Source organism: Pseudopipra pipra, chromosome 1 (assembly GCF_036250125.1).
Source record: "Pseudopipra pipra isolate bDixPip1 chromosome 1, bDixPip1.hap1, whole genome shotgun sequence".
NCBI lineage: Eukaryota > Metazoa > Chordata > Aves > Passeriformes > Pipridae > Pseudopipra > Pseudopipra pipra.
The window spans coordinates 139,215,554-139,239,378 of NC_087549.1; the positions used below are offsets into that span (position 1 = coordinate 139,215,554).

Consider the following 23,825-nt stretch of genomic DNA (forward strand, 5'->3'; position numbering starts at 1 on the left):
CGCGGTTTTCCGTTAAGGGCGCGGCCGCAGCCCTCCCTCGTCATGACGGGACGGGCAGGTGGGCCGACCAGGCTTCTCCGGACGCGCCGCGCTCCGCCCGGTCTCGGGTACCCATGTCCTCCCGTCTCCTGGCCCCTCGTTTGCCATAACACTGTAATCTTGCAAAAAGAAAGTGATTTTCTGTGTATAATGAGCTGAACAAACTCTGGGGAGTCAGGTGAGTGTTGAGCTTATTGCAAGGGGAAGAGTGAGTTACAGCAGGAGGATAGAACACAGCTGGCATCAAGGCTGTGTCATGCACGGTTGTCTCATGAAAGCTCACAAGTAGTGGAGAGCTAGGATTACAAGTCAATTTGGAGCTACTGGTTGGGATCTAGTGCCTTGAACTCCCTATAATAAACAGGATTAATGTGATCCTTGGGTATATGAACAGATAACAGGCCTAGGGAAGGGACTTCCACAGTATATAATGGAATTAATTAGACTGATGTTACTCTATTAAGTACAGAACTAGCTTCGTAAGAAACAGGCTGCAGAATTAAAAGGTGAGAGATGAGGTGTAGGTAGTGATCCTGAGCAGGAGACCATTGCACATCGAAGAGTTAAGGAGATCACATGGCAGTGAAGGTGTGCTGTGCTGTGTGCCCAGCGTGGCCCTCACACCGGTCTGTGCCCACAGGATAGCCTCAGCCAGCCTATGGTACCAGAGGAGCCTGCAAGGCAGCTCCCATGTGGTACCAGCAATCAGAAAACCTAGGCTTCTGTTTCTTGTCTCCCCCGAATCTCCTTCAGTCATTACTTCACCACTAAGGACTGTTCTTCCATCAAAGAGCAAAACACAGACATTGATGATGTACATCATGCCATGTTTGCTCTCTTGGTAAACAGGTTTACAAAACAGGGAAGTGAGAGCTGAAGGACTAAAAGACTTTGAAACAAGGGTTAGTGATTGCCATTGGCAAGTCACAAGAATATCACTGGTGTGATACATCAGAGCTTTGTGCAGTAGCAATGATAGAAAGGATACTTCCAAGTCCAAAAAATACTCTGCAGCCTGGTGTTCTTGACACTGGTAAGTGACAGTGATTTGAGTGGCTTCTGGCTGAGAAGAAGAACATTAAGCTCAAATGTGGCAGTGCTGGAGAGGTGTCCAGCCAGTGAGCTAATACATCCCAGGCAGGCCCTTCTTCTCCTTGCCTTTCTTTGAAAGAAGCAACTTTCTCCTTCCCTGCCAGTACTTGTAAAGAAAAGTTGTAGGTATTTCTTCTCTCACAACCTGAGCAGATAAGCTTGGCAGCTGTGGGCATAAAGCAGCCAGCCAGGCTCTGAGCAGCGTTCTATGTCTCCTACTGTGCTCAGCATTTAGGGCAACTTGGATCCTGGTGAGTCCCTTTTCCATGCACAGGTGTTCTGCGACAGGTATGTCAGTTCTGAGTTTCTGTGTGGGAGATGGGCCCTTAGAAGCTATTTCCTGTAGCTTCTAAGTTGTTGAAACTTCAGTTTTAATTAGTGTGACTCCAAAGTAATAGATTCTCCCATGCTCAGGTCTCAGTTTCCTCGAATGGATTGGCACCGTGTTAGAGTAAGAGCTGTTCACAGAGGAGGAATCTGTCAACAGAAAAAAGGGGGTAAGTTACTTGATGCCATGTAGACCTTTGATGTATTAGTGTCAAGGATTTACCCAGCTGGAAAAGATAGCCTCTCTTACCTAGAGATAATTGCAGAGAAGAATAGACCTGTGTCTGGGAATAAAGTATAGAGGCACCCCTATCCCCATAGCCACACATAGCAAGAAGACTTGTAGGATAACCTGGCAGTGGATCATGTTGTGGATGATTCACTGACATGGCAGCAGACATGAAGAGATGGTGTCCCATTAAAAGCTTTCACTGTTAAAAACAGCAATAAAGGGTTCCTGGCTTCTCATAAAGGGTTATTAACTTCTTTAGGCTCAGCAAGAGCAGGAAGTAAAATCTGACCACTTGTCCTATCCAGTTTCTTTCTGGCTCCTCTGGAGCTGGAGACAAGCTCTGGTAATAGTCAGCAGGCAAAAACTGGCCTAGAGGCAGGAGCTACCCAGTCGGGGTACTCAATACATGGGAGACAGGTCAATGCCTTTAGGTTGAGTGCCACATTTTGTGTTTCCCAATGCTAAAGAAATGGTGACAAGAAAAGCTGGTATATACCTGACATGCCTAGAAGAGAGCTGCGAGGGATAGCTAATAGGTTGTACTTGCATCTTTGCAAGCTGTGTGGGGACCCAGCAATACAATCAATTAATTTCTAATATCCCCAGTGGCCTCATCTCTAGGTGGTGTCAGAACATGTCTAGCACAAGTACACTGTCCAACTCAAGCCCACATAAAGCAGTGAGGGTGGTAAACACCAAGAAAAAGGAGAAACAAGGCCAGGGTGGGAAGAGAAGGATGGGAAAAGTGCACACTGGAGCAGAAGGAGAGCAGAGAGAAGGGAACACCTGGGCAGGGGCTGGAGCCAAGGTGCTGCTGGAGCAGGAACTGAGAGATGCAGCCTGGAGGAGCTGCTGTCAGTGAAGGAACCAGCACTCGTGTGCTGTCCCCAGTCTCTTGCACTGGCCACCACCTCAGCAAAGGGGCTGAGCATGGCCTGGGGGTGAGGGGACTGAGGAGCAAAAAGGTCAGTGGGGGGAAGAGGTGTCCGAAGGGAAGTAGGGTTTTTTTCTTGAGGGTTGGTTGGTTTTTTCAGTCTCCCTCGATACCAGAATCTGTAACTAAGAGATTGTTAATTGGCAAATAAATTAAAGTCATGGAAATTCTCTGAAGGACTAAACAAGTTTTGTCTGCGTTAGCATCTTCCTGGAATTTCTCTTGCTACAATTTGTGACAGTTGGTCCTTATCCTTTCCCAGGACAAGGATATTTGCACTTTCAAATTCTCGGTCAGAGCTAAGATGGCTTATTTCTGCCTCACTCTTTGGAATGCCAGGACAGAGGGGCATTTCTGTATCCAGGTTGCCCATGGAAAGTGCTATGTCAATTGTGTGAGATGCAGTGGACCCTGGAATAAAAAAAAATGTGGCATCAAGAAATCTTTTATCCCATTTTTTCCACCACAATGGAGCATTGGGTATACCTGTGCCATGTCTGAAGGAAATTTGACTAACCTGATCTTTACAGTGCCCATCGTAGAACCTGACAATGATAGGGAAGTTGTCTCTGATCCTATCCTATCCTATCCTACCCTATTCTTTCCCGTATTTGGATGAGGCAGGAGTACTCTGTGGGTTGCTTAGCTACTGCCTGTGTTTGCATGCCTTGCTGAAACAATGGGACCTTGTTACCTGTGTGAGGCAGTGACAGCCTGTGGCCCTGAGGTTCCCTGACTGCAGATGACTTGGCAGATGCAGTGCCTCAAACCCTTGAATGCAAAGAGAGCAGTCTAATTGTCAAGCTGGGGGCTATCAGGTGGGAGATATGTGCCCTCTGTGCCTTCACTAACAGGTGTGCAAGAAAGAGTCACGTTACCTGGGGCCTTCAGGAAAATGTCCACAAAGGAATAATGAGGGTGAGGTGGTGATGAGGGCAGCTCAGTGGGAGGTGAATTCCTGGTTTCCTCTAGGTTGACTTGTCTGTTTAGAATATAAGATTCTAAAGAAAACCCAGAAGTTGTTCTGGCACCAGGACCCGGAACTAGCAGATGTTTATTCATGTTGAGGGCCTGCTTTTCCTTCTCTTTGGGAGCACACAGTGGCACTGAAACTGCCACCTTCTCAGTGCTGGCAGGATGAGTGGCTGCTGCTCCTCTGCTGCATGATGAGACTGGTGTCTGTGTTCATTTGATTTTTCATTTTTTTCATTTTTAGGAAGAATGAAGTTGCCCAAGTCTTTTCACTGTCTGGGTGATACTGTGGATAGAAACTGGCTGTACATTACTGCGATGGACAGAGTTTCATCTTATCAGTGTAGGATACGTGTAGAGAGGCAAGGTGAGCTGACAGTTTTTGTTACATTAGCTCCAGGAATATTTCTTTCCAAGCTGATGTAAAGAAAAATTCCTGTCTCCACCGTGATTTCAGAACCATGAGGTTTTCCATGAGGACTACATAATACCCTGGAATGCAATGATTCTGATGTAATGTGAAGCTGCTGGAGAACCTAATCAGTTTTGTACTTGTACATCCTTCCAAAGTGTCCATAATATTTCACTTTCTTTAAGGTACATAAATGATTTCCCCACTGACTTCCATAGAACCCCAAAAGGTTTACCTCTTTAATCAGTGTGATATTAATAGAGAGTCTGTTATCTTTATAGGCTGCTTATTTCCTCTGTACATGTTTATAAGCTGCCTCATAAATTGGTCAGTCAGGTCTCGACAATCTTCAGGAACTGTAAGTGCACGTTATTTATGGAGAAAAACCACAGAGTAAAACTACAGTATCTGTCTCTCACTCCTGCTTTGATCAGCCAATGTCTGTTTTGAGCTTTGTTCATAGTTTTTTTTTAGTTTTTATTTTAAACACTACCTTATTGTTTTGAATATTTACATGTCAGAGAATACTGATCTGAGCACAAACTGAACTTTGATTTGTTAGAGCTCAAATACACAAGAAGGATCTTGCAGGGATTAATGCAAGCATTTATTCAGTTATCTATGGAAGGGATGACCTTTGAAATTTCCTTTAACTTAATTTACTGGAAGGTAAGTTTTATACTTCCTTGAGAGGGACATTTTCTTCCAAATCATGTAATCATTGCCCATCTATTCCGGTGTTTCTGTGCCAACAAGATATCAGAAAAGTTATCTCCTTCTTAGGAAATCTAGGCTCTCCTGGCATTTATCTATGTTTATTATGGATGTACCTATCAGAGTATTATCTTCTGTTGCTGCTGCAAACATGTAAGTCTGCTTGTCTGGCCCTATCTGTTCCTAAACTGTTAAAGGATCTTAGACACTCATCTGCCACAGAAGCAAATGCTTATACTGTCACCATCTAGTGTGGGTGGGCAGTTCTAGTTGAAGGGGTTTCAATTTATGCATGCTAGATTTAGTACTTAAATCTACAGCAAACTCCCTTCTCGTGGTTCACATGCCTGTGTGCCATTTCCATAAAGTCTGTTTAAAAGAATACTGTGTTCTAAGGGACTTCTCTGACAGTAAAGCAAAAGTTCAGCTGTCCAGATTCTTCTGGCTCATTCTAAGGTTACAGGATTATAGGGACAAGTTTTTAGGGAGAAACAAATTGACAAGAACTATTTCAAGTCCCTTTGATGTATCATGTATTATTGTGAATGGGCAAAGTTTGAAAAAAAAAAGAGTCAATAAGCAGAAGAACAACAAACCAACCCATTCTTCGTGAACAGTGAGGACTTATTTGATGTGGAACAGAACCTCAAAAGGCAGGCAGACCAACTCTGTGCAGAAGACGTTTACAGCAGTATATTGCTGTTTCTATCACAAAGTCTTCTTGAACATCTGTAATTACCTGTCTCCCTTTCTCTGTTTTGTGATTCCCCTCTCAGAGAGTTCTTGTCATGTGAGATATCATAACCATGGTGGAGAGTGCCCTGCTGAAGGATAAGTGAGGTAATTCTCCCTTAGGAGCATATTGCGTCAAGTGTGTCTCATCTTCTTTGTGCTTTCTTTTGAAGCAGCATGATATCTGTCTCTGAATGGGATTTTCTCTGTGATTTTGAAGGTTCTAAGGGGTTGTTCTGATTCCCCTTGGGTTTTTTGTTGGTGTTTTTTTAGATCATGCAGAAAAATATGCATGTGTCAAAGATTAGATTATGATTCCTTGTAGGTTAATTTTCCTTGACACCGGGTGTAACAAAATGCCATTTCACTTGAACTTGACACTGGTAAGTGACAGTGATTTGAGTGGCTTCTGGCTGAGAAGAAGAACATTAAGCTCAGATGTGGCAGTGCTGGAGAGGTGTCCAGCCAGCGAGCTAATATGTCCCAGGCAGGCCCTTCTTCTCCTTGCCTTTCTTTGAAAGAAGCAACTTTCTCCTTCCCTGCCAGTACTTGTAAAGAAAAGTTGTAGGTATTTCTTCTCTCACAACCTGAGCAGATAAGCTTGGCAGCTGTGGGCATAAAGCAGCCAGCCAGGCTCTGAGCAGTGTTCTATGTCTCCTACTGTGCTTAGCATTTAGGGCAGGTTGGATCCTGGTGAGTCCCTTTTCCATGCACAGGTGTTCTGCGACAGGTATGTCAGTTCTGAGTTTCTGTGTGGGAGATGGGCCCTTAGAAGCTATTTCCTGTAGCTTCTAAGTTGTTGAAACCTACGTTTTAATTAGTGTGACTCCAAAGTAATAGATTCTCCCATGCTCAGGTCTCAGTTTCCTCGAATGGATTGGCACCGTGTTAGAATAAGAGCTGTTCACAGAGGAGGAATCTGTCAACAGAAAAAAGGGGGTAAGTTACTTGATGCCATGTAGACCTTTGATGTATTAGTGTCAAAGAGTTACCCAGCTGGAAAAGATAGCCTCTCTTACCTAGAGATAATTGCAGAGAAGAATAGACCTGTGTCTGGGAATAAAGTATAGAGGCACCCCTATCCCCATGGCCACACATAGCAAGAAGACTTGTAGGATAGCCTGGCAGTGGATCATTTTGTGGATGATTCACTGACATGGCAGCAAACATGAAGAGACGGTGTCCAGTTAAAAGCTTTCACAGCAATAAAGGGTTCCTGGCTTCTCATTAAGGGTTATTAACTTCTTTAAGCTCAACAAGGGCAGGAAATAAAATTTGACACACCAAGATCCTCCCAAACCACACACTTGCTTCGCCCCTCTTTCCCTCCTCCTCCCTGCCCGGGAGATGGAGTTGAGAATTGGAGGCACAAAAGGTGAAAATCACAGGTTGACATAAGGAAAACTTACTGAAAACAGCAATGAAATAAGAAAATGAATAGTAACATCAACAATATTAATAACAAAAGTGTACAAAGGGAGGGTTGTTTATATGTGGAAAGTTCACCAAGCCTGGGACAATGAAAAACAGTGGCAGACAGATCCTATGCCTGCCACGCTCCCCACTCAGAAGAGAGAGTCCCTTTCCCCCACCCCTGGTGATGGCATAAGATGGTATAGAATAACACAGTGTTTTACCATGTCCCCTCCTGCTGATCTGGGCCGGAACCAGGACAGCTGGAGAAAGTAAGACTTCCCCTTGGTCATAGAGGGTTGGGTTAGAGATTGGCTAGACAGACTTAACACCCGTAAATCCATGAGCCCTGATGGGATGCACTCAGGGGTGCTGAGGGAGCTGGGAGATGTTATTGCTAAGCCACTCTCCAGGGAAAACGTTAACCATATATGAATGCAACACTGTGTTTCCATTACAAAGTCAGAAGAAGGGAAAGATGAGTTTGGTGAGTTTGAGGTGACATCAGATGAGGGAGAGTGAAAAAGGCATCTAGTACAGACTACTGGACTTGATCCTTTCAGAGGTTACTTTTGGATATTCCACTGTTTCTCTGGCCTTTAAGAAGATGGCAATTTTTAGGAAGAAAGCTCAATATTGCTTTTAATGTCCTGATGTAGTCAGAAATGTTTTGGGGACTTTTTGTCTTTTGACAAGGCTTTTTGTGCTTGCACACTTAAATGCTCCTGCCTGATGAAAGAATACAGCTGTAGAATCAAACATGAAACTCAGGTTGTAAGAGAGTTTGTGCTCAATTTTCAGAAACGATGCCTCCAACAAATAGATGAACTTTAAACATTAGTTCAGATTTGTTGATATTAAGAGCAAACCATATTGGTTGTTATTTTAAAGACAGAGTTTTTAAATCATATTCTTAAGATCATAAAATTTTACTGGGCTATTTGATGATGATCAGAGGGCTGGAGGACCTCTCCTGTGAAGACTGGCTGAGAAATCTGTGGGTATTCAGCCTGGACAAAGAAGGCTCTGGAGAGATCTTATAGCAGCCTGCCAGTACCTAAGGAGGCATAAAAGAAAGCTGGAGAGGGAATTCTCGGAAGGTCATGGGTGATAGGACAAGAGGCAATGGCTTTAAACAGAAAGAGAGTAGGTTTAGATTAGGTATTAAGAAGAAATTCTTTACAAGTTGCCCAGAGAAGCTGTGGATGCCCTATCCCTGGAAGCGTTCAAGGTCAGGCTGCATGGGGCTTTGAGCAAACTGGTCTAGTGGAATGTGCCTCACCCATGGCAGAGGGTTTGGAGTTAAAGGATATTTAAGATTCTTTCCAACGGAAACCGTCGCAAACCGTTCTGTGATTCTATAGTTCATAACAAGGTATCTCAAAGTAATTGTTGCACTAACTGTACATTAGATAAGACAGAGATATTACTCTTGACCTCGTGTAAACCTGATAACCTACAAATTTACTGCTTCAGGGAAGTAGTTTTGAACGTTAGTCAGGGTCACTGACTAGTCGCATTTGCTTTCATTTCTTTAAAAGGCGTTAGCATTTCGTCATGATTTAGCATGTATGTTTGGATAAGAAACCGCACAGAATCCTATATAAACTACTTCCAGAGACTCAGCCTATTACTCCACCCTGCTGGGATGTTATAAGGTAAGAGCTACATGGCTCACTGGATAACTCTCTAGATGCCAAAGACATGTTTTATGTTATGATTGGAAAGTCCTTATTTTTCTATTATTTGCTATTTGAGTGCTAACTTAAGAACAGTGCTTAAAAGTACCTTTGTGATAAAAGCATCTTTGTTGGGCTTTGCAGCTTTAGCTTATCAATTACATTAAAATAAGAAATAATAGAATCATAAAAATCATAGACAATTTTGAAAGAACTAAAAGGAAACAACTGTTATAGCATTTCAGAATTTGTATTATTGGTAAAATAGAATTTACTCCTAGAGAGCCAGATTCTGATCTCCTTATTCTTGCTAGGTGTCTTTTTATCTTTTTCAGTCTTAGTTAATGGATCCGGGAAGTAAATTTTTCAAAGTGTGAATCTGAGCAGTTATTCTTAATTTCACCTTTCAAAACAAACCTCTAAGAAATGATAACTGAATAATATGTGGGGCTGTCAAAGAGCCTCATCTTTGCTTGATTGCTGTCAGTCAGTGACTGAGAAGGGCTCTTTGAGATGTTCTGTGGTATGACTGAGATGAGAATCTATCCCACTGCCAAGAATCCCTCCCAAAACCTTTCAAAAGGCATCTTCTCCTCTTTGTGGGTTGAAGCAACTCCAGGAAAACTTGTATCCTCTGAAGTGGGCATCCTAGTGAGTTCTAATTGGTTCATTTGAGCTGATTTTTATCTGACAAGTTCCTTTCCCAGAATTAAGGAAAAATAATCATCTGTCAATTCTACACTGAGGTATTTAATTTGATCCCAAAGAATTATTTTTTTTTTGCCATCTAATTGGTTGAAAAAATTCAAGTATTATTGTGAGTCGTTTTGCAACAAAAATCTTTCTCTGTGGAGCTGCAAATGAGCTGAAAGCCAGTTACCTGTACGGCTGTAGTGGGGCTACCTGGAGACTGTGCATTGTCAGGAACAGTGAGATCATGTGGCTCTCAGCATGGTCTGTGGGGGTCAACCTGTGCCTGCAGATGAAGCTGCTTTAGACAAAAGCTAGGCAGCCTTGGGATCCAGGGAATGAGGTGTTGCTTTCCAGGCACTTTTCTGGAGCGTGGAAGATGCACCTTTTGTTCCTTCAGCAGCTTGGCGTTGGTTGCCTGTTTACATGGTTTGGTTTAAAGTGGTAATTTGCAGAGTCTGTGTGGGAGATGTGCTTTGTGAATAGGATAGAGACAATAGAGCTGAAAGTCTGACTTGGCCAATGCACTGTCCACTTCTGTAGAGAAGAAGAAACGCAGAACTAATCTAAGGAAAGGCTCAAGAGCAGATCAACTGGCAGGAGTAGCAGAGGTTAAACAGTAAAAAGGAAGTGTCTGTGAATGAGGGAGTTTGGGGAATTAAACGAGGATTTTCCTCTGAAGGGAGGGACAGCAAGAAAAATACAGCACAGCTCTGGTTGCCCGTGGGGAGTGTCATTGTCATCACAACCAACAATAGCTCATTCAGGATGAATGAAGCTTTGAACAAGTGTAAGTGGTATGTGTGTTTGTGAGAAGTTCACCTTTTAAGCTAAGATTTATGTAATGGGAAATGCATAATTGTTTGATCTGACTGACACTGCACCTATATTGTGCAGCCCAGAAGATGGAGATTGAGACTGCAGACGAAGTTGCTATTGTTGGAATAGGATGTAACTTTCCTGGAGGTAAGTTTGGGGTAAAAGCAAAGCTGGCTGTGAGTGAACATGGAAAAGCAGAGTAATTAATTAGTGTTGAAATGGAGGAAAACAACATGTTCCTCCCTTAGTAGAATGTGTTGCTTTGCTACTTGTAGGATCTTTTTAAAAGGTCATGCTGTGGTGGAAACTAGTTGGTTCAAATTAGTCTGCTGACAGACAGACAGACCGACCGACCGATCTGCAGTGCTGGCAGTGGGCGGGGCATTGAGCTGCACACAAAACTCCTACAAATGAACTGGATGGGTCTGGGATGATTTGAACTTTCTGCAGAGGCACTGTCTGGGGGCCTGTGCATTGGTGCAGGACTCTGCATCCATAGGGACAGGACAGATTGAGGGCTGGACAGTATCACCAGCTGTGCCTGTAATATGGATAGGTTGGGTTTTCCTAAAAGAAAACTTCCTGCTTTGTAGCAGTATGTACTGTGGGTGCAGTGAGACAGTAGGGAAATGGGGAGAGAAGGTGGTTAAGGATTTTGTGGGGTTCCTTCACTTTTAGACAAACAGTGAAGGGACCAGTCATGCTTTTCAATTTCCTCTCACTAAAGAATGATCTGTTCTTTCTCTGGCAATTCTATGTAAGCAACCTGGATTTACCTGTGGGAGTTCCTTGTAGCTGATTGTGCCTTTCTGAGTCTGCGAGGGGAGGGGGAGCCCATAATTTAATCTATTTTGAAAACTTTGTACAACAGGAGATGGAATTGACAGTTTCTGGAAAGTGCTGGAGGAAGGCAAAAACTGCACAGTGGAAATCCCCCCTGAGAGATTTAATGCCAAAGAGTGGTATGATCCAGATGATAACAAGCCAGGAAAAATATGTACAACGCGAGCTGCTCTTCTCGATGAGTGAGTCTGCTGCTGCCCTGTGCCACTGATTTTTGTTGTACTTAGACTATGGGTACAGCTGTTCAGAGGCTGTGACTGATGTGAAGAATAGCAAATTATTATGGTCAACAGATTTGTCAAATAAAGAATTCTACATTCACCTTAAATGCTCAGGCTGCAGACCTTTAATGAAATGAGAAGTTGACCTGCACAAAAAAAATCTTATTGGCTCCTGGGGTTAACACTCGGTAGGGTTGAATTGTAGGGCACAGAATTACTTCAGTGATTAGTCCCATGTTAGATATTGAATTCTGCACTGAAATCAAGGGATGATAGAAGGCCACACAAATGTGATCTTGGGGTACAAGATTAAGGTTGGACTTGGTCTTTTGTAAGCGTGGGCCTACTCTGAAGATGTTTGTAAAGAAACACACACACACAAAGTATTTGGAATTTGTTGTTAGAGAAGTAGGGGTATCTCTTGGAAACACTTGAGCTGATGCTCTAGCTATTGGTTGTAAACTGTAAAGCATGGGTCTGTATTGGCTTAAAATAAGGTAGAAGACAATATTTGTTTATAACTCCTTGGCTAAGACCACATTACAGGAGAGGGAGACTCATTCTGCACATTTCATAATCTGAGGAGTCCTGTTGGTACTAGTGGAATAACCATGCAAATAAAAATGTCTAGGAGTGGGCTCTTACCTCTGCAATGCATAATCATTGATAAAAACACATCTTCTGTGGTGGGACATCAAACACCCTTGGCCTAGACACATTTTTTCCTAAATTTCATAAATGGGGATTGTGGCCTAAACAACAGTTGTTGCTTTGCTTTTTGTGAAATTGCGAAAAATGTGTACTGTGAGTCTAGAAGGAAATATATATTGTACTCTTTTCTGGTCTGTGCCTTTTAGATTTAATTCCTTTGACAACCACCTGTTTGGGATTAATAACATGGAAGCTGAACGCATGGATCCTCAGCAGAAGTTACTGATAGAATGCACATACAAAGCCCTGGAGGATGCAGGAGTCCCTGTAGAAGCTGTCAGTGGCACCAAAACAGGTGTTTTTGTTGGTAAGATGAAAATTTCATGTCCAAGAAAGTGTGTTGGAACCTCCCAAAGACTGGAGCACACCTTCATAAACTTTCCAGATATGTCCAGCACTGGAGATCTAAGGCTACTGTGCTATGGTACTCCTGCTTATCTTTAGATAGAAGTTCATGATACAATTCCTGTATCTCTTTTAGGTGCTCCTCTTCCCGTCTTCACGTACTGAAGTGGAAGCAGGAAACAATTAAACTGCCTCCCCAACCCTTCCCGAGAATGATACTCCCAAGCCAGGCTGTGATGTCCCACCCTTAAGGGGAAGGGAACACCCAAGATTCATAAATGCTCCAGTCTGCAAAAAACCACAGTTTTATTAGTAAATTACAAAGTTGGCATGGCAATTGGTATGTCAGTCCCTGACCTACTATATAAGCACATGGCAGTGGTTTTGGTTAAAGGGGTAGGGTGAAAGTGAAGAGAGAAAGGAAGAGATGAGTTAAAGAGGGGATGAGAGAAAGAGAGAGAGAAAGAGAGGAAAAGAAAGAAAAAAAGAAAGGAAGAAAGAAAGAAAAGAAAAGATGAAGAGATCACCAGTTGTGGTTCCAGCATCCAGGGTCCTGGGGGTGCCCCCCAGGCTTGGTGGGGGTACCTTTTTATAGACAGGTTTCCCCACCCTGAAGACAGGTTTCTTGCTTTCCGTGTGAAGTAGTTATCATGAGCAGTCCGTTCTTTGAGACCTTTCTGGAAATGGATTGGAGGGTTTGTGAGTCTTGGGTGGTCTTGATCCCCCCCTGCACTAGATTGACCTTTGGTCGACAGTTCCTGCCCGCTTCTGTGCTGATGCTGTCTTTTGTTTGTTGATGGGGACAGAGTGGTTGGAAAGTGGCCCAGTGGAAAAGAACCTGGAGGTGCTGGTCAAAGTTGTTGAACATGAAGCAGCTGTGTCCAGGTGACCAAGAAGGCCAATGGTATCCTGGCCTGTATCAACAATAGTGTGGCCAGCAGGACTAGGAAGGTGATTCTTCTCCTGTAATTTGGCACTGTGAGGCCACACCTTGAGTACTGTGTCCAGTTCTGGGCCCCTCAATTCAGGAAGTACATTGAGGCAGATCCAGAGATGGGCAACAAAGCTGGTGAAGGGTCTTGAGGGCAAGTCCTATGAGGAGAGGCTGAGGGAGCTGAGGTTGTTTAGTCTCGAGAAGAGGAGGTTCAGGGGTGATCTTATCGCTCTCTACAACTACCTGAAAGGAGGGTATAGCCTGGTGGGGGTTGGTCTCTTCTCCCAGGCAACTAGAGACAGAACAAGAGGACATAGTCTTAAGCTGCACCAGGGGAAGTTTAGGTTGGACATTAAGAAGAAATTCTTCACAAAAAAGGTGATTGGATATTGGAATGGGCTGGAGAGGTGGTGGAGTCATCATCCCTGGAGATGTTTAAGGAAAGGCTGGACATGGCACTTAAGTGCTACAGTCTAGTTGACGTGGTGGTATTCAGTCATAGGCTGGACTTGATGATCTCAGAGGTCTTTTCCAACCTAATTGATTCAGTGATTTTGTGATTCTGGGACTGTGTCTCAACAGACTAGAACAAGGATGTTTATCCCAGAAAAGTGCTGCTCTACCTCTGCCCCCTTCTGGCCCCCTTCTCCAGTCACATCTTGTTCTTTCGACAGTTCTTGGTTACCAGCTGTCCCTGTTTGGCTCCATGGCTTTCTGGCTATCGGTGTTTGAGATGAACACATTAGCCCCTTATCTTCTGGGCTTCTGCACAGGCCTACACTTTTTTCCAGTACACTGTTTTCCAGTATAATCTTGGTTAATGTGTTGTGGGGGTTAAGATCCTTTTAAACCAGTGGGAATCCTCCTGTAGGCATTAGAATGGTACCATGGTGCACTTGTCCAACTGCTTACCTCAGTACCAGGAAAAGTTATGGAGGAGATGATCCTGTGGAAGGACATTTTACAAAACAATGCTAAAGTAACAGCACATTATTGCTACTGTAATCTGTGTGTCTTTAAAGAGGAGTTTTCTGGGGGAGTTAGGCTGATGTACCTATAGGGACAAACTCTTTAGTTTACCTTTTAATCTGAGACATGCACTTCTCCACAGAGGATACTATTCCTTGCTCTCTGAATAGAGGTACTGCATTTTCCACAAATGCCCATGCATTTGGGGATCCAAGGTACTTCGAGCATATGTGTTCACAGAAAGAGGACACAACTGCTCTCATAGGCCCCGCTCTTCTTTTCTATTTCTGTCTTACTGGTTCACAGAGTGAAAAAAACCCCACAATTAAAAAACAAGCTCTGGGTGTAGGTTGTGCTGTGATCTGTAACTTGGTACATCTGAGGAACTGAAGGTAACGTCCTGTACATTTATGTGCCAGCTACCCTCTTTGTAACTTGATATATATTCCTGTAGCTAAACCAAAACAACCGCTCTCCAACTGAGATACAGGGGTCTAAGCAGGCTACAGAGAGCTTAGCTGCATCACACAGTGAGCTGAGGCATCAAGAAAGGCCTGTCATGTACTAGACAGGTAGGAATTTCAAGTGTTAGGTATGTTTGTGTAAGGTGGGCCCCAGGGAAATTGCTGGGAGTTTTGCCTTTGACTCATGTTGAAGCAAAGGTTCATCACAGGAGCACTGATGCCACATGGTTTACTATTAAAACTGAAAACCAAAACACACCATCAGGTTTAGAGCTGTACATCCCTATTGTTGGCCTGGGTTAACTTGACACATATCTTATATTTTACAGGACTTATGAATCGAGACTATGAAATCGTAACAAGCAGAGCAGTGAGTGCAATAAATCATTATGATGGTACAGGAACAGCCATGAGCATTGCTGCTAACAGGGTGTCATTCACATTTAATCTGACTGGACCGTCCCTGACTATTGACACTGCCTGTTCATCTTTTCTTTTTGCTCTGCACTACGCCTTGCGAGCCATTAAATCAGGTACTGGGTCTGAAGAGATGCTGGACAATGAAATTAGGATTGCTACTGTTTCTGTCTATCACCTGGGCCATCTCAACATGAGTATGTTTCTGTTTTACTGCAGGAGACTGTGAGGCAGCAGTCTGTGGTGGGGTGAACTGTATAATGGATCCCCGCACCTTTGTATCTCTCAGTAAAGCAAAGATGATCTCTCCAGATGGAATAAGCAAACCCTTCTCCAAAAAAGCAGATGGCTATGGAAGGGGAGAAGGCTGCGGTGTTGTTTTCCTCAAACCACTGAAAAAGGTAAGCTTTCTTGTGAAGCAGCCTAAAATAAGACTGGTTGCTTGCCTGTATCTTGTATCTTCAGCTCTAATAATTACTTTTCCAGAGAAGATTTTCCAATTCATGTTTAAGACTAATGAAGGGTTTCTTGAGCATTAAATATGTTCTTCCCCTACAATGGGACAGGGGTCACACAATTAGAAGTTAGCATCATACTCTGTCTGTTCTTGGCTTTGTTGTGGTGTTTTGTTCTGTCCTCTACAGAGAGAGCATGAGTTAATAAAAAATAATTTAATTTTTATGAAACAGGCAAAGGAGGACTACAGCAAAATCTGGGGTGTGATAAACATCAGTGCAGTAAATCAGAACGGTAGGTCCACGACTCCGATCACAAGACCGTCTCCAACAGAGCAAGAGAAGTTACTGCGCAGCATTTACGGAAGTCGTGTCGATCCCTCAGTTGTGCAGTACATTGAAGCGCACGGTACAGGAACTGCTGCTGGAGATCCTATTGAGGCTGAAAGCTTAGGTAGTGTCATTGGTAAAAACAGGTCTTCGCGAGCTTCCATTCTGAAAATTGGTTCAGTGAAAGGAAATATTGGGCACACCGAATCAGCTGCCGGAGCAGCCGGGTTAATCAAAGTGCTTCTGATGATGCATCATGGAAAGATTGTTCCATCCCTGTATTACTCAAAGGAGATGAGCAGCATCGATACAGAGAAACTAAACTTTGCTGTTGCCACAGCTGTAGAGCCCTGGGAAGAATCCAGTGAGTATGGAAGAGTAGCTGGCATCAACTGCTTTGGGTTTGGAGGAACCAATGCTCACATTGTAGTCAGGCAGGTCAAGCAGCCGGAGCCTCTTCCTGCCTTTAAGAGGCCCCTTGAATTATTTCTGGTGTCAGCAGCATCAAGTAAGTCCCTTCAGATGACAATGGCTGACACAGCTGAGCAGCTGAGCACAAGAAACTCTGTGACTCTCCCAAGCCTGGCCTATACCTCTGCCTGCAGAAGAAGCCATGCCAACTACAGGTACCGGAAAGCGTTTGTCACAAATTCCCTCCAACACTTGCAGCAAGAGCTTAAGTCAGCCAGCACTGAACCTGCCATGTCCAAGGTGGAACCACAGCTGGTGTTCGTGTTCTGTGGCAACGGCGTAACATTGAAGGAGTTCAGCGAGGCTCTGCTGAGCTCAGAGCCAGTGTTCAGAGACAAGTGTAAGGAAATAGAAGACCTTTTTTGGCAACACACTGCTGTCAGCGTCCTGCCAGCAAGGGATCATAGCCCACAGGATTTGTTGAATCCAGAGCTCTCCCAGCCCTTGCTTTTTACCCTGCAGGTTGCCGTAGCTTCCCTCCTGAAGTACTGGGGCATTAAGCCTGTTGCTGTTGTTGGCCACTCGGTGGGGGAAGTTGCCGCTGCGCATATTGCTGGCTACCTTTCCCTGGCAGATGCAGTCCAAGTGATTTATCACCGGAGCAGGCTGCAGGCAAAGACTGCCAGTGGCAGAATGTTGGTGGTTGGAAACATCCCCGTTCAAGAGATTGTTGAACGTCTGCATCCCTACTCGGGAAAGGTCTGCATTGCTGCTTTCAACAGCCCAGTTTCCTGCACCTTGTCTGGGAATGTAGACTCAGTGGAAACTGTCCAGAGAGAGTTAGCTCAAGCTTTCAGACAGAGAAACATCTTCCTTCATGTTTTAAATGTCCCAGCTGCCTACCACAGCCCCAGCATGGATATGATACTTGAGGAGCTGGAGGAGAAGATAGAGCCTTTAGGAAAGCAGAAGGGGGAAATTGAAGTGATTTCAACGCTGACAGGGGTGTCTGCATCTGAAAATGACTTTGCTCGTGGCAAATTCTGGGCCCGGCATACTCGTGAGCCTGTTGCTTTCAGTCAAGCCATCCAAAGTGCAGCTAGAGACAGGGAAAACGTGGTGTTTGTGGAAATAAGTCCTCACCGAGCATTGCAGCGAAGCATAAAGGAAACTCTAGGAAAAGGCACAAAGGTGTTCTCCTCTTTGGAAACTGATGCAGAATATCAGACACTCCTCACCCTGGTAGGAAATCTGTTTGAACTGGGATATAATCCCAAGTGGCAGCACTTCTATAATGGGTATCAAAGTGTTCCGGTGGCCATTCCACGCTATCAATTTGATCGCCAAAAACTCATGGCTTATCTGGATTTCCGTCAACAAGCAAACCAAAGAGGTGTCAGCGCCAGTCATCCTTTGATTTATGGCATAAACAGTGACAACATGGAGTTTGGCTGCCTGCTGTCTCAGGACACAACACCATACTTGTACGAGCACAAGAACAATGGGGTGGCCTTAGTCCCCGGTGCTTTTTATGCAGAGCTTGGTCTGGCCTCTGTGATGAGCAGCTCAAGGCCTAAAGTACCTCTGAGTACTTGCCAGTTGAGTATTGTTTTTTCTGCACCCTGTGTTCTCACTCAGAGTTCCCAAGTGTTGAGTATCAAGCTGAGTCTGCAAAAAGATGTGACAGCCTTTGAGATCCTCTCTTCCTCCAATGCGGTTTATGCTGCCGGCCAAGTGGCAAAGGGGCCTGAAGCTGTGGTGGAAGAAAGCACCATCTCCTTCCAAGACATCTATCAAAGGTGCAGATCAGTGATTAGCAGAGAGGAGGTTTATGAAGCACTGTCTCAGGTTGGCTTTCAGTATGGCTCCATATTTAGGCAGCTCAGTGATGTGCATTATTGCCAGGAACTAAAGGAAGCTATAACAAGCATAAAGGTGAACAAGGAGACCGTCAGAGAGATGTACAGCTACTGTATCCACCCAGTGCTGCTGGACTGTTTTCTGCAGATGACTGCTGTCTTGACCTCAAGGACATTCCAGTCCAGAGCAGGTTTTCCTTCAGGGATAGGCAGCCTGGTGGTGCTCCGGCCGCTGGAGGAAGAAATGATGATATATATGAGAACAAGCAAGTCCACTGGGAACTGCCTAGAGGTCTGTGGATGCTTTCTGGACAAACGTGGCTCTGTTTTGGCTGAGCTCAAGCGCGTTGCCATCACTTTCATGAAAGAAGCATCTTCCAGAGACAACGAGTTCCTGTTTGAAAACAAATGGAAGGAAGTCTCTCTTTCACAGACAATTGGACATCTGGGGGTTAAGCCCAGAGTCCTAGTGTTTGCAGACAAATTTGGGATAGCCGAGCAGCTCAAAAAGTACTTGCATCCTGCTTCAAGATATGTTATGTATGAAGATTGGGAAGCCCTCTTGGAAGGCTGCACAATGAATAAAATGAGAGCAGAGGTTGAGGATTATGATGAAATTCTCTTCCTGTGGGGAATTCAAAAGTTAAATGAAGATTTCCCAAGCAAAGTGGTAGATCAGTTGGCAAAGTGTTGTGAAGCCTATCGCCAAGTAGTGGTGGCATTAAGAGAGAAAATGCCCCGCTGTTCAGTCAGAGTGATCACTTACAGAACAACAGAAAGATACGTAGACCATGTTAACTGTGGGTTTGTACTGTATGGCATGACCAGAACTTGCGTTGTTGAAGTTCCAGAAATCACATTTCAGTTGATTGACCTCAGCTCTTGCAGTTCCCTGGACATCTCAGTGCTAGCAGATGTTCTTGTCAAATGCAGAGGTGGGGATTATCCAGAAGTTTGCATCAGCCAAGGAAGAATTTATGTGTCTGAAATCAGACACACACCTTTTATAGATGCAGATTACATCCAACCTGTAAGATCTCTCCAGAAGTCACAGACGTTCACTTTGTACACGTCTGATCCGTACACGGCGAAAGACTTGTCTGGTGAACTATCCACCAGCACTGCTACTCAGCTTGACAAACAGAGTGTTGAAATTCAAGTGGATAAAATTTGTGTTCACTCAGAAGATTATTTTCCCATTAGTGTTTCTAGTTGCAACTTTGGTAATACACTGTATTGGAACTCGCAAACAGGAGACAAACACAGACTTTTAGCTCTTGATTTCAGTGGCACAGTAACAGCAACAGGAACTGATGTGAAAAAAGTGAAAGTGGGAGATCACGTGGTTTCATGTTATCCCACTGCTGCATCATCCAGGGTTCAGATTCCAGGAATAGTTTGTTTCAATGTAAAGAAATTCCCATTCTTCCAGAATGTCCCTTGTGTGTCCTACTTCATCATTGCCTGGGAAATCTTCACTCAGAGATTACCCAAGGGGAAACATGGCAGAACATTGGGGATTATTACTACAGAGCCATTATCGGTTTTGTGCCATGTTCTTTGTGCAGCAGCAGAAGAGATGGGTTGGAGAACAGTCCTTGCGAGGCCCACTCCTGATAAGTTCCAGTATATAAAGTCATGCAATGCCCTTGTTGTTCTTCCTCCTGTCAACAGACTGTCTTGGGAGGATCTGGCCCACATGTACTTTCTTAAAGATGTGGTGATCGTGTGTGGCAATCGACAGTCTGAATGTATGCAGAATGTCAGTGAAATTGGTCATGAAAACATCAGCTTCCACATCCTTACCCTTGCCAGCGTTTTCCAGAAAGCACCTCTAAAGGAATTGCAGAAGACTGTACATGTCTGGGTCAGTTCCATGGATATGAAACAGTTTAGACGTCTCTCAGGTTCTGTTTTTCAGCAGACGGAGAACTTTGAAAGGCTAAACTCTGTGATGTCCTATTTCACGTGCACTTCTGTCCCCCTTGCTGTACTGAGAAGGCAGAAGGACATCAGCATGCTATCAGACATACCGTTGTACGAACCCCAGAAGCAGCTGTTTAAGCAGAATGCTGTTTATGTAGTAGTGGGAGGGCTCACTGGACTCGGCTTTGAAACGGTGAAATTCATAGCCGAGAATGGAGGAGGGTGTATTGCAATACTCTCCAGGAGAATTCTGAGCAATGAGAAGCAAGAAGAGATGAAGGCTTTGCAGCAGCAGTACAAAGGGAGCAAAGTAGTGTTTGTGCAGTGTGACGTGACTTTGACCGGTGATGTTGAGAAAGCTTTCAAGTCCATTGCAAACACCTTTGTGGGGAGTCCGATCAAAGGTGTATTTCAAGGTGCTGTCGCTTTACACGATGGCCACCTTGAAGTTCTGACCTTGGCTGACTTTCAGAAAGTGCTGAGTCCAAAAGTAGCAGGGACTCTAAATCTTCATTGGGCTACCAGAGGCCAGGAGCTTGACTACTTTGTGTGCTACTCCTCTGTTGCTTCCTTTCTGGGCAATGCCACCCAGACAAACTATGCAGCTGCAAACTCTTTCCTGGATCTCTTCTGCCTCTACAGGAGGAACCGTGGGCTTTCAGGCCAATCCATTAACTGGGGTGCTTTGAACCTTGGCATTCTGCTCAATCAAAACCACATCCAGAGCATTCTGAGATCCAAGGGCATAGACATTCTGCAAGTGCATGAAATTCATGAGTATCTCAGGAAAAGCTTACTTACGAATAACCCACAGCAAGCTGTTGTCAAATTGAACTTTCAAACTTTATATCATCATGTTTTTACTCAGATAAGTTCACTCAAAACTCGCTTCATATCACTTATGTCAGAACATTTCAGTAACAAGCTTGAAACCCCTGAGGAGACTCAAGTCCCAGATACTGCCTTTCTCAAATCGGAAGACTACATCACCTCCCTGGTGAGTGACCTCACTGGACTGAACCCCGAGGAACTAACCATGAATACACCACTTTCATCTTTGGGCATAGACTCTATGTTAGCTATGACAATTCAGAACCGTGTGTTTCAAGAGAGAAAGGTGGACATACCTCTTCTGAAGCTGCTTGATCCTCACACAACTCTATCAAGTTTAGTGGTAGTTTTAGAAGAAACAAGCAATGCAAATGGAGTAGTTGAGAAGAAGAACGGTGCGATCGAAAGTGTAGAAAATGAGAGCCGGCTGTAGGAATCTTGTCCTCCAGGAATTGTGTAACTTTGAAGATACCCAGACCTTTGTAGCATCTCAGAATATGTCGTTGCAGATGGGGTAGAACATCTGGTGATGCTGAATGTACTCTTCTGCAATGACCCGCAAGACCCCACACCAGGTTCTTCTGTCTTTGCATTAGCTGTATTAATCTCAGTCAATAGTTTTACTTGTTAGTGTTTGCACCTCTAAATTATGAATATACATGTAAAGCAGCATGACTATTTTTGTAATTATTATAGTCTTTTTGTATTTTTCCTTTTTAAAAATATTTTCAAGTTAATTTCATTATCAAATTAATTTCATTGTGAATTTTGTGTCAATAGTGGTATCTTTTTGAAAGTCTTTTAGATATTGGGAATTTCAAGATTTCTTCTCAAATAATAAAGCTTGATATTTTTCCTTATGTTTGTAAAAATATTAAAAATTTACCAGGTGCAAAACATGCAGTAAAGCAACTGTTTTTCTTTATTAATTAACCATTTTTATGAAAGCAAAAAGGTACAAGAATAGTAAAAGAGTTTAAAAAGCAAAACCTAAAGTGCATCATCTTATTTTTTTGTCCCCATACACTCAAGAGGCTGACTTGTTCTTGTGTCATTTTCATGGCTGGACTTAGCAAAAGGTGACATCCTCAGTGCAAAAAAAAAAAAAAAAAAAAAAAGAAGAAAAATAAACCGTATCCCAGAAAAAAACATGAAATTAATTTGAAAAGCTGCACTTTAGAAAGTCTTTGAGGTCAGTAATTTCTCATTCGCATCATTTGCAGCACACATCAATCGTGTATTTCCCTGACATGGACTCCCCCAATGTCTTATGTCAGACTGCAGTCTGGGAGACAAAATGTGGAAGAGACTGTGAATTTCAACCTGCAGAACACTGTTGCAGGTAATCTCAAACAAGCTGTTTCAGGAACGTCAGTATGGTTCAGAGACTGTTTGAAGGAGATGCATAATCTGGAGCCATACTTTCCTCTTTAACCAAGGACTCTTATTAATTCCCTGTGAGCCAAACTTACTGATATAAGACAAAGTGCAGTGGAAAATAGATGCTGGTCTGAGTATACGTAAATGAACCTCGTAAAGATGTCTAAGTTATGTTCATTATGCATGACTGACGCTCCAAGCCCTGCAGCTATGATACGAGTTTCATGTACAGAGTGACAGCTAGTGGCTTCAGGGGCTGCAGTTGTGAAGTGTATCTCACTCAGGTTAGTATGTGTCTCAAAAAAGCAGACATCCTGGAGGTACATCAGGCAGAAAGTCAGTTTCTGGTAGAGAAGGATTTGGAGGTAGAAAACACAGATAAGGTGTGATGTGAAAGGAATGGCGGAATAGGGATTGTGTAGGGCTGCTACGGAAATGGATGCCTCAAGCTGTCAATGGTAAACACAGCTGAGCAGCTGAATGCAGGAAATCAATTGCTCACTCCAGACTTGCCAAGTTACCTGCCCATAGAAATGTCAAGTTTTCTGGTGCTTTTCAGAAATAGTTGCTTTTAGCACTCAGCAGAAGAAATATCTGTCTTCATCTTTTGTCTCAGTTGGGTTCTACAGTTTGAATCCACTACTAGAAACCATGGAAAAAACCCCTGAATTTAAAGAAATAGAAGTGGATTCATCACTACCTGGGATTGCTGCTTCTGCAGAGGAGGTCACTGAACAATGCAAAAAAACCCTAAGGCTGTGTTGTTTTTAGGCAAGCAATAGCACAGAAATAGGAGAAAAACTGAGAGTAAACATGTCTTCAAAATTACATGATATGGAATAGATACTTTGCATAAAATAAGGGATACTCCTCGCTCACTAACACTGGACATCAGAAGCGTGTTTGCCCTGGGATGTAATCCAGACTGGCAGCCCCTCTGTGCATCATTTGCTCTTTTCCTGAACTGTTTATCTGAGTGTCCCAGAGCCCATTCCACAGTACCCATGTGATCACAAGAAACTCCTGGCCTGTCTGGACATATCTGCTGCTGAGAAGTTCTGAGTCTGGAACTGTCAAAGGCTCTTTCATTGCTAGTTCTGGACTTCAAAGGCAGAGGCTGCAGTGACAAGAATACAAAAGCTAAATAAAACCTGGCATTTTTGTCAACTTAAATTCCATCACTATGTATGTCAGTTAAAGGGAAAAAAAAGGTGCAGGACATCTGAGCACTATCATAACATTTGTTGAACACTTAACAATGCTTTTATGCTTCGCTTATGCCTTTATGCTTCCCTTCCCTTCCCTTCCCGTCCCGTCCCGTCCCATCCCGTCCCGTCCCACAGAGACCAGGCTGGGTGAACCATTGTTGCCGTGTTTCTCTCTTGGCTCCTACCACAATCCGATGGTTCTGCACTTCTTCCTTGCACTGGCACCAGTCTGGGAGCCCATCAGGTGGGTGGGAGGACGATGGAGTGCCGGCTCCAGGAAACACAGTTCCTGAAAGCATTTCAGCTGTCAGCAGCCTGCTCAGTTTCCTTTTTTCCCTTTTTTCTTTCCATAAGGCTCATTTTCTGTTTTTAATTCCCATGTTTATTTGCCACTGAAGTCTTGGCAGTGCTTTATCTGAATGGCTCAAGTTTGCACTAACAGTCATGAGCACACAAGCCAGATGAA

At 43.7% G+C, this 23,825-nt stretch overlaps 1 protein-coding gene across 3 annotated transcripts; it reads left to right on the forward strand.

Moving 5' to 3' along the window:
* Positions 1–20: 20 nt before the first annotated feature.
* On the forward strand, positions 21–21,643 carry LOC135402686 (uncharacterized). 3 transcript variants are annotated; one of them, XM_064636073.1, is made up of 10 exons: positions 21–1,628; positions 3,841–3,963; positions 4,054–6,393; positions 8,409–8,525; positions 10,134–10,202; positions 10,927–11,080; positions 11,977–12,137; positions 14,872–15,075; positions 15,179–15,360; positions 15,649–21,643. In XM_064636073.1, the coding sequence occupies exons 5-10, from the start codon at positions 10,142–10,144 to the stop codon at positions 21,202–21,204; spliced, it is 6,318 nt and encodes a 2,105-aa protein (XP_064492143.1). In that variant the 5' UTR covers positions 21–1,628; positions 3,841–3,963; positions 4,054–6,393; positions 8,409–8,525; positions 10,134–10,141; the 3' UTR covers positions 21,205–21,643. The 3 variants fall into 3 exon arrangements, with proteins under 3 accessions (XP_064492143.1, XP_064492135.1, XP_064492151.1); XM_064636065.1 differs by having other exon boundaries at positions 6,311–6,393; XM_064636081.1 differs by having other exon boundaries at positions 21–217; positions 1,546–1,628; positions 3,841–6,393.
* Positions 21,644–23,825: the final 2,182 nt, after the last annotated feature.

Bases quoted from the DNA above. Each gene is read 5' to 3' on its own strand.
- LOC135402686 (XM_064636073.1), top strand. From the start codon at position 10,142: ATGGAGATTGAGACTGCAGACGAAGTTGCTATTGTTGGAATAGGATGT. The intron at 11,081-11,976 runs GTGAGTCTGCTG...TGTGCCTTTTAG, and splicing joins CGAGCTGCTCTTCTCGATGA to ATTTAATTCCTTTGACAACC. The intron at 15,076-15,178 runs GTACTGGGTCTG...GTTTTACTGCAG, and splicing joins CTTGCGAGCCATTAAATCAG to GAGACTGTGAGGCAGCAGTC.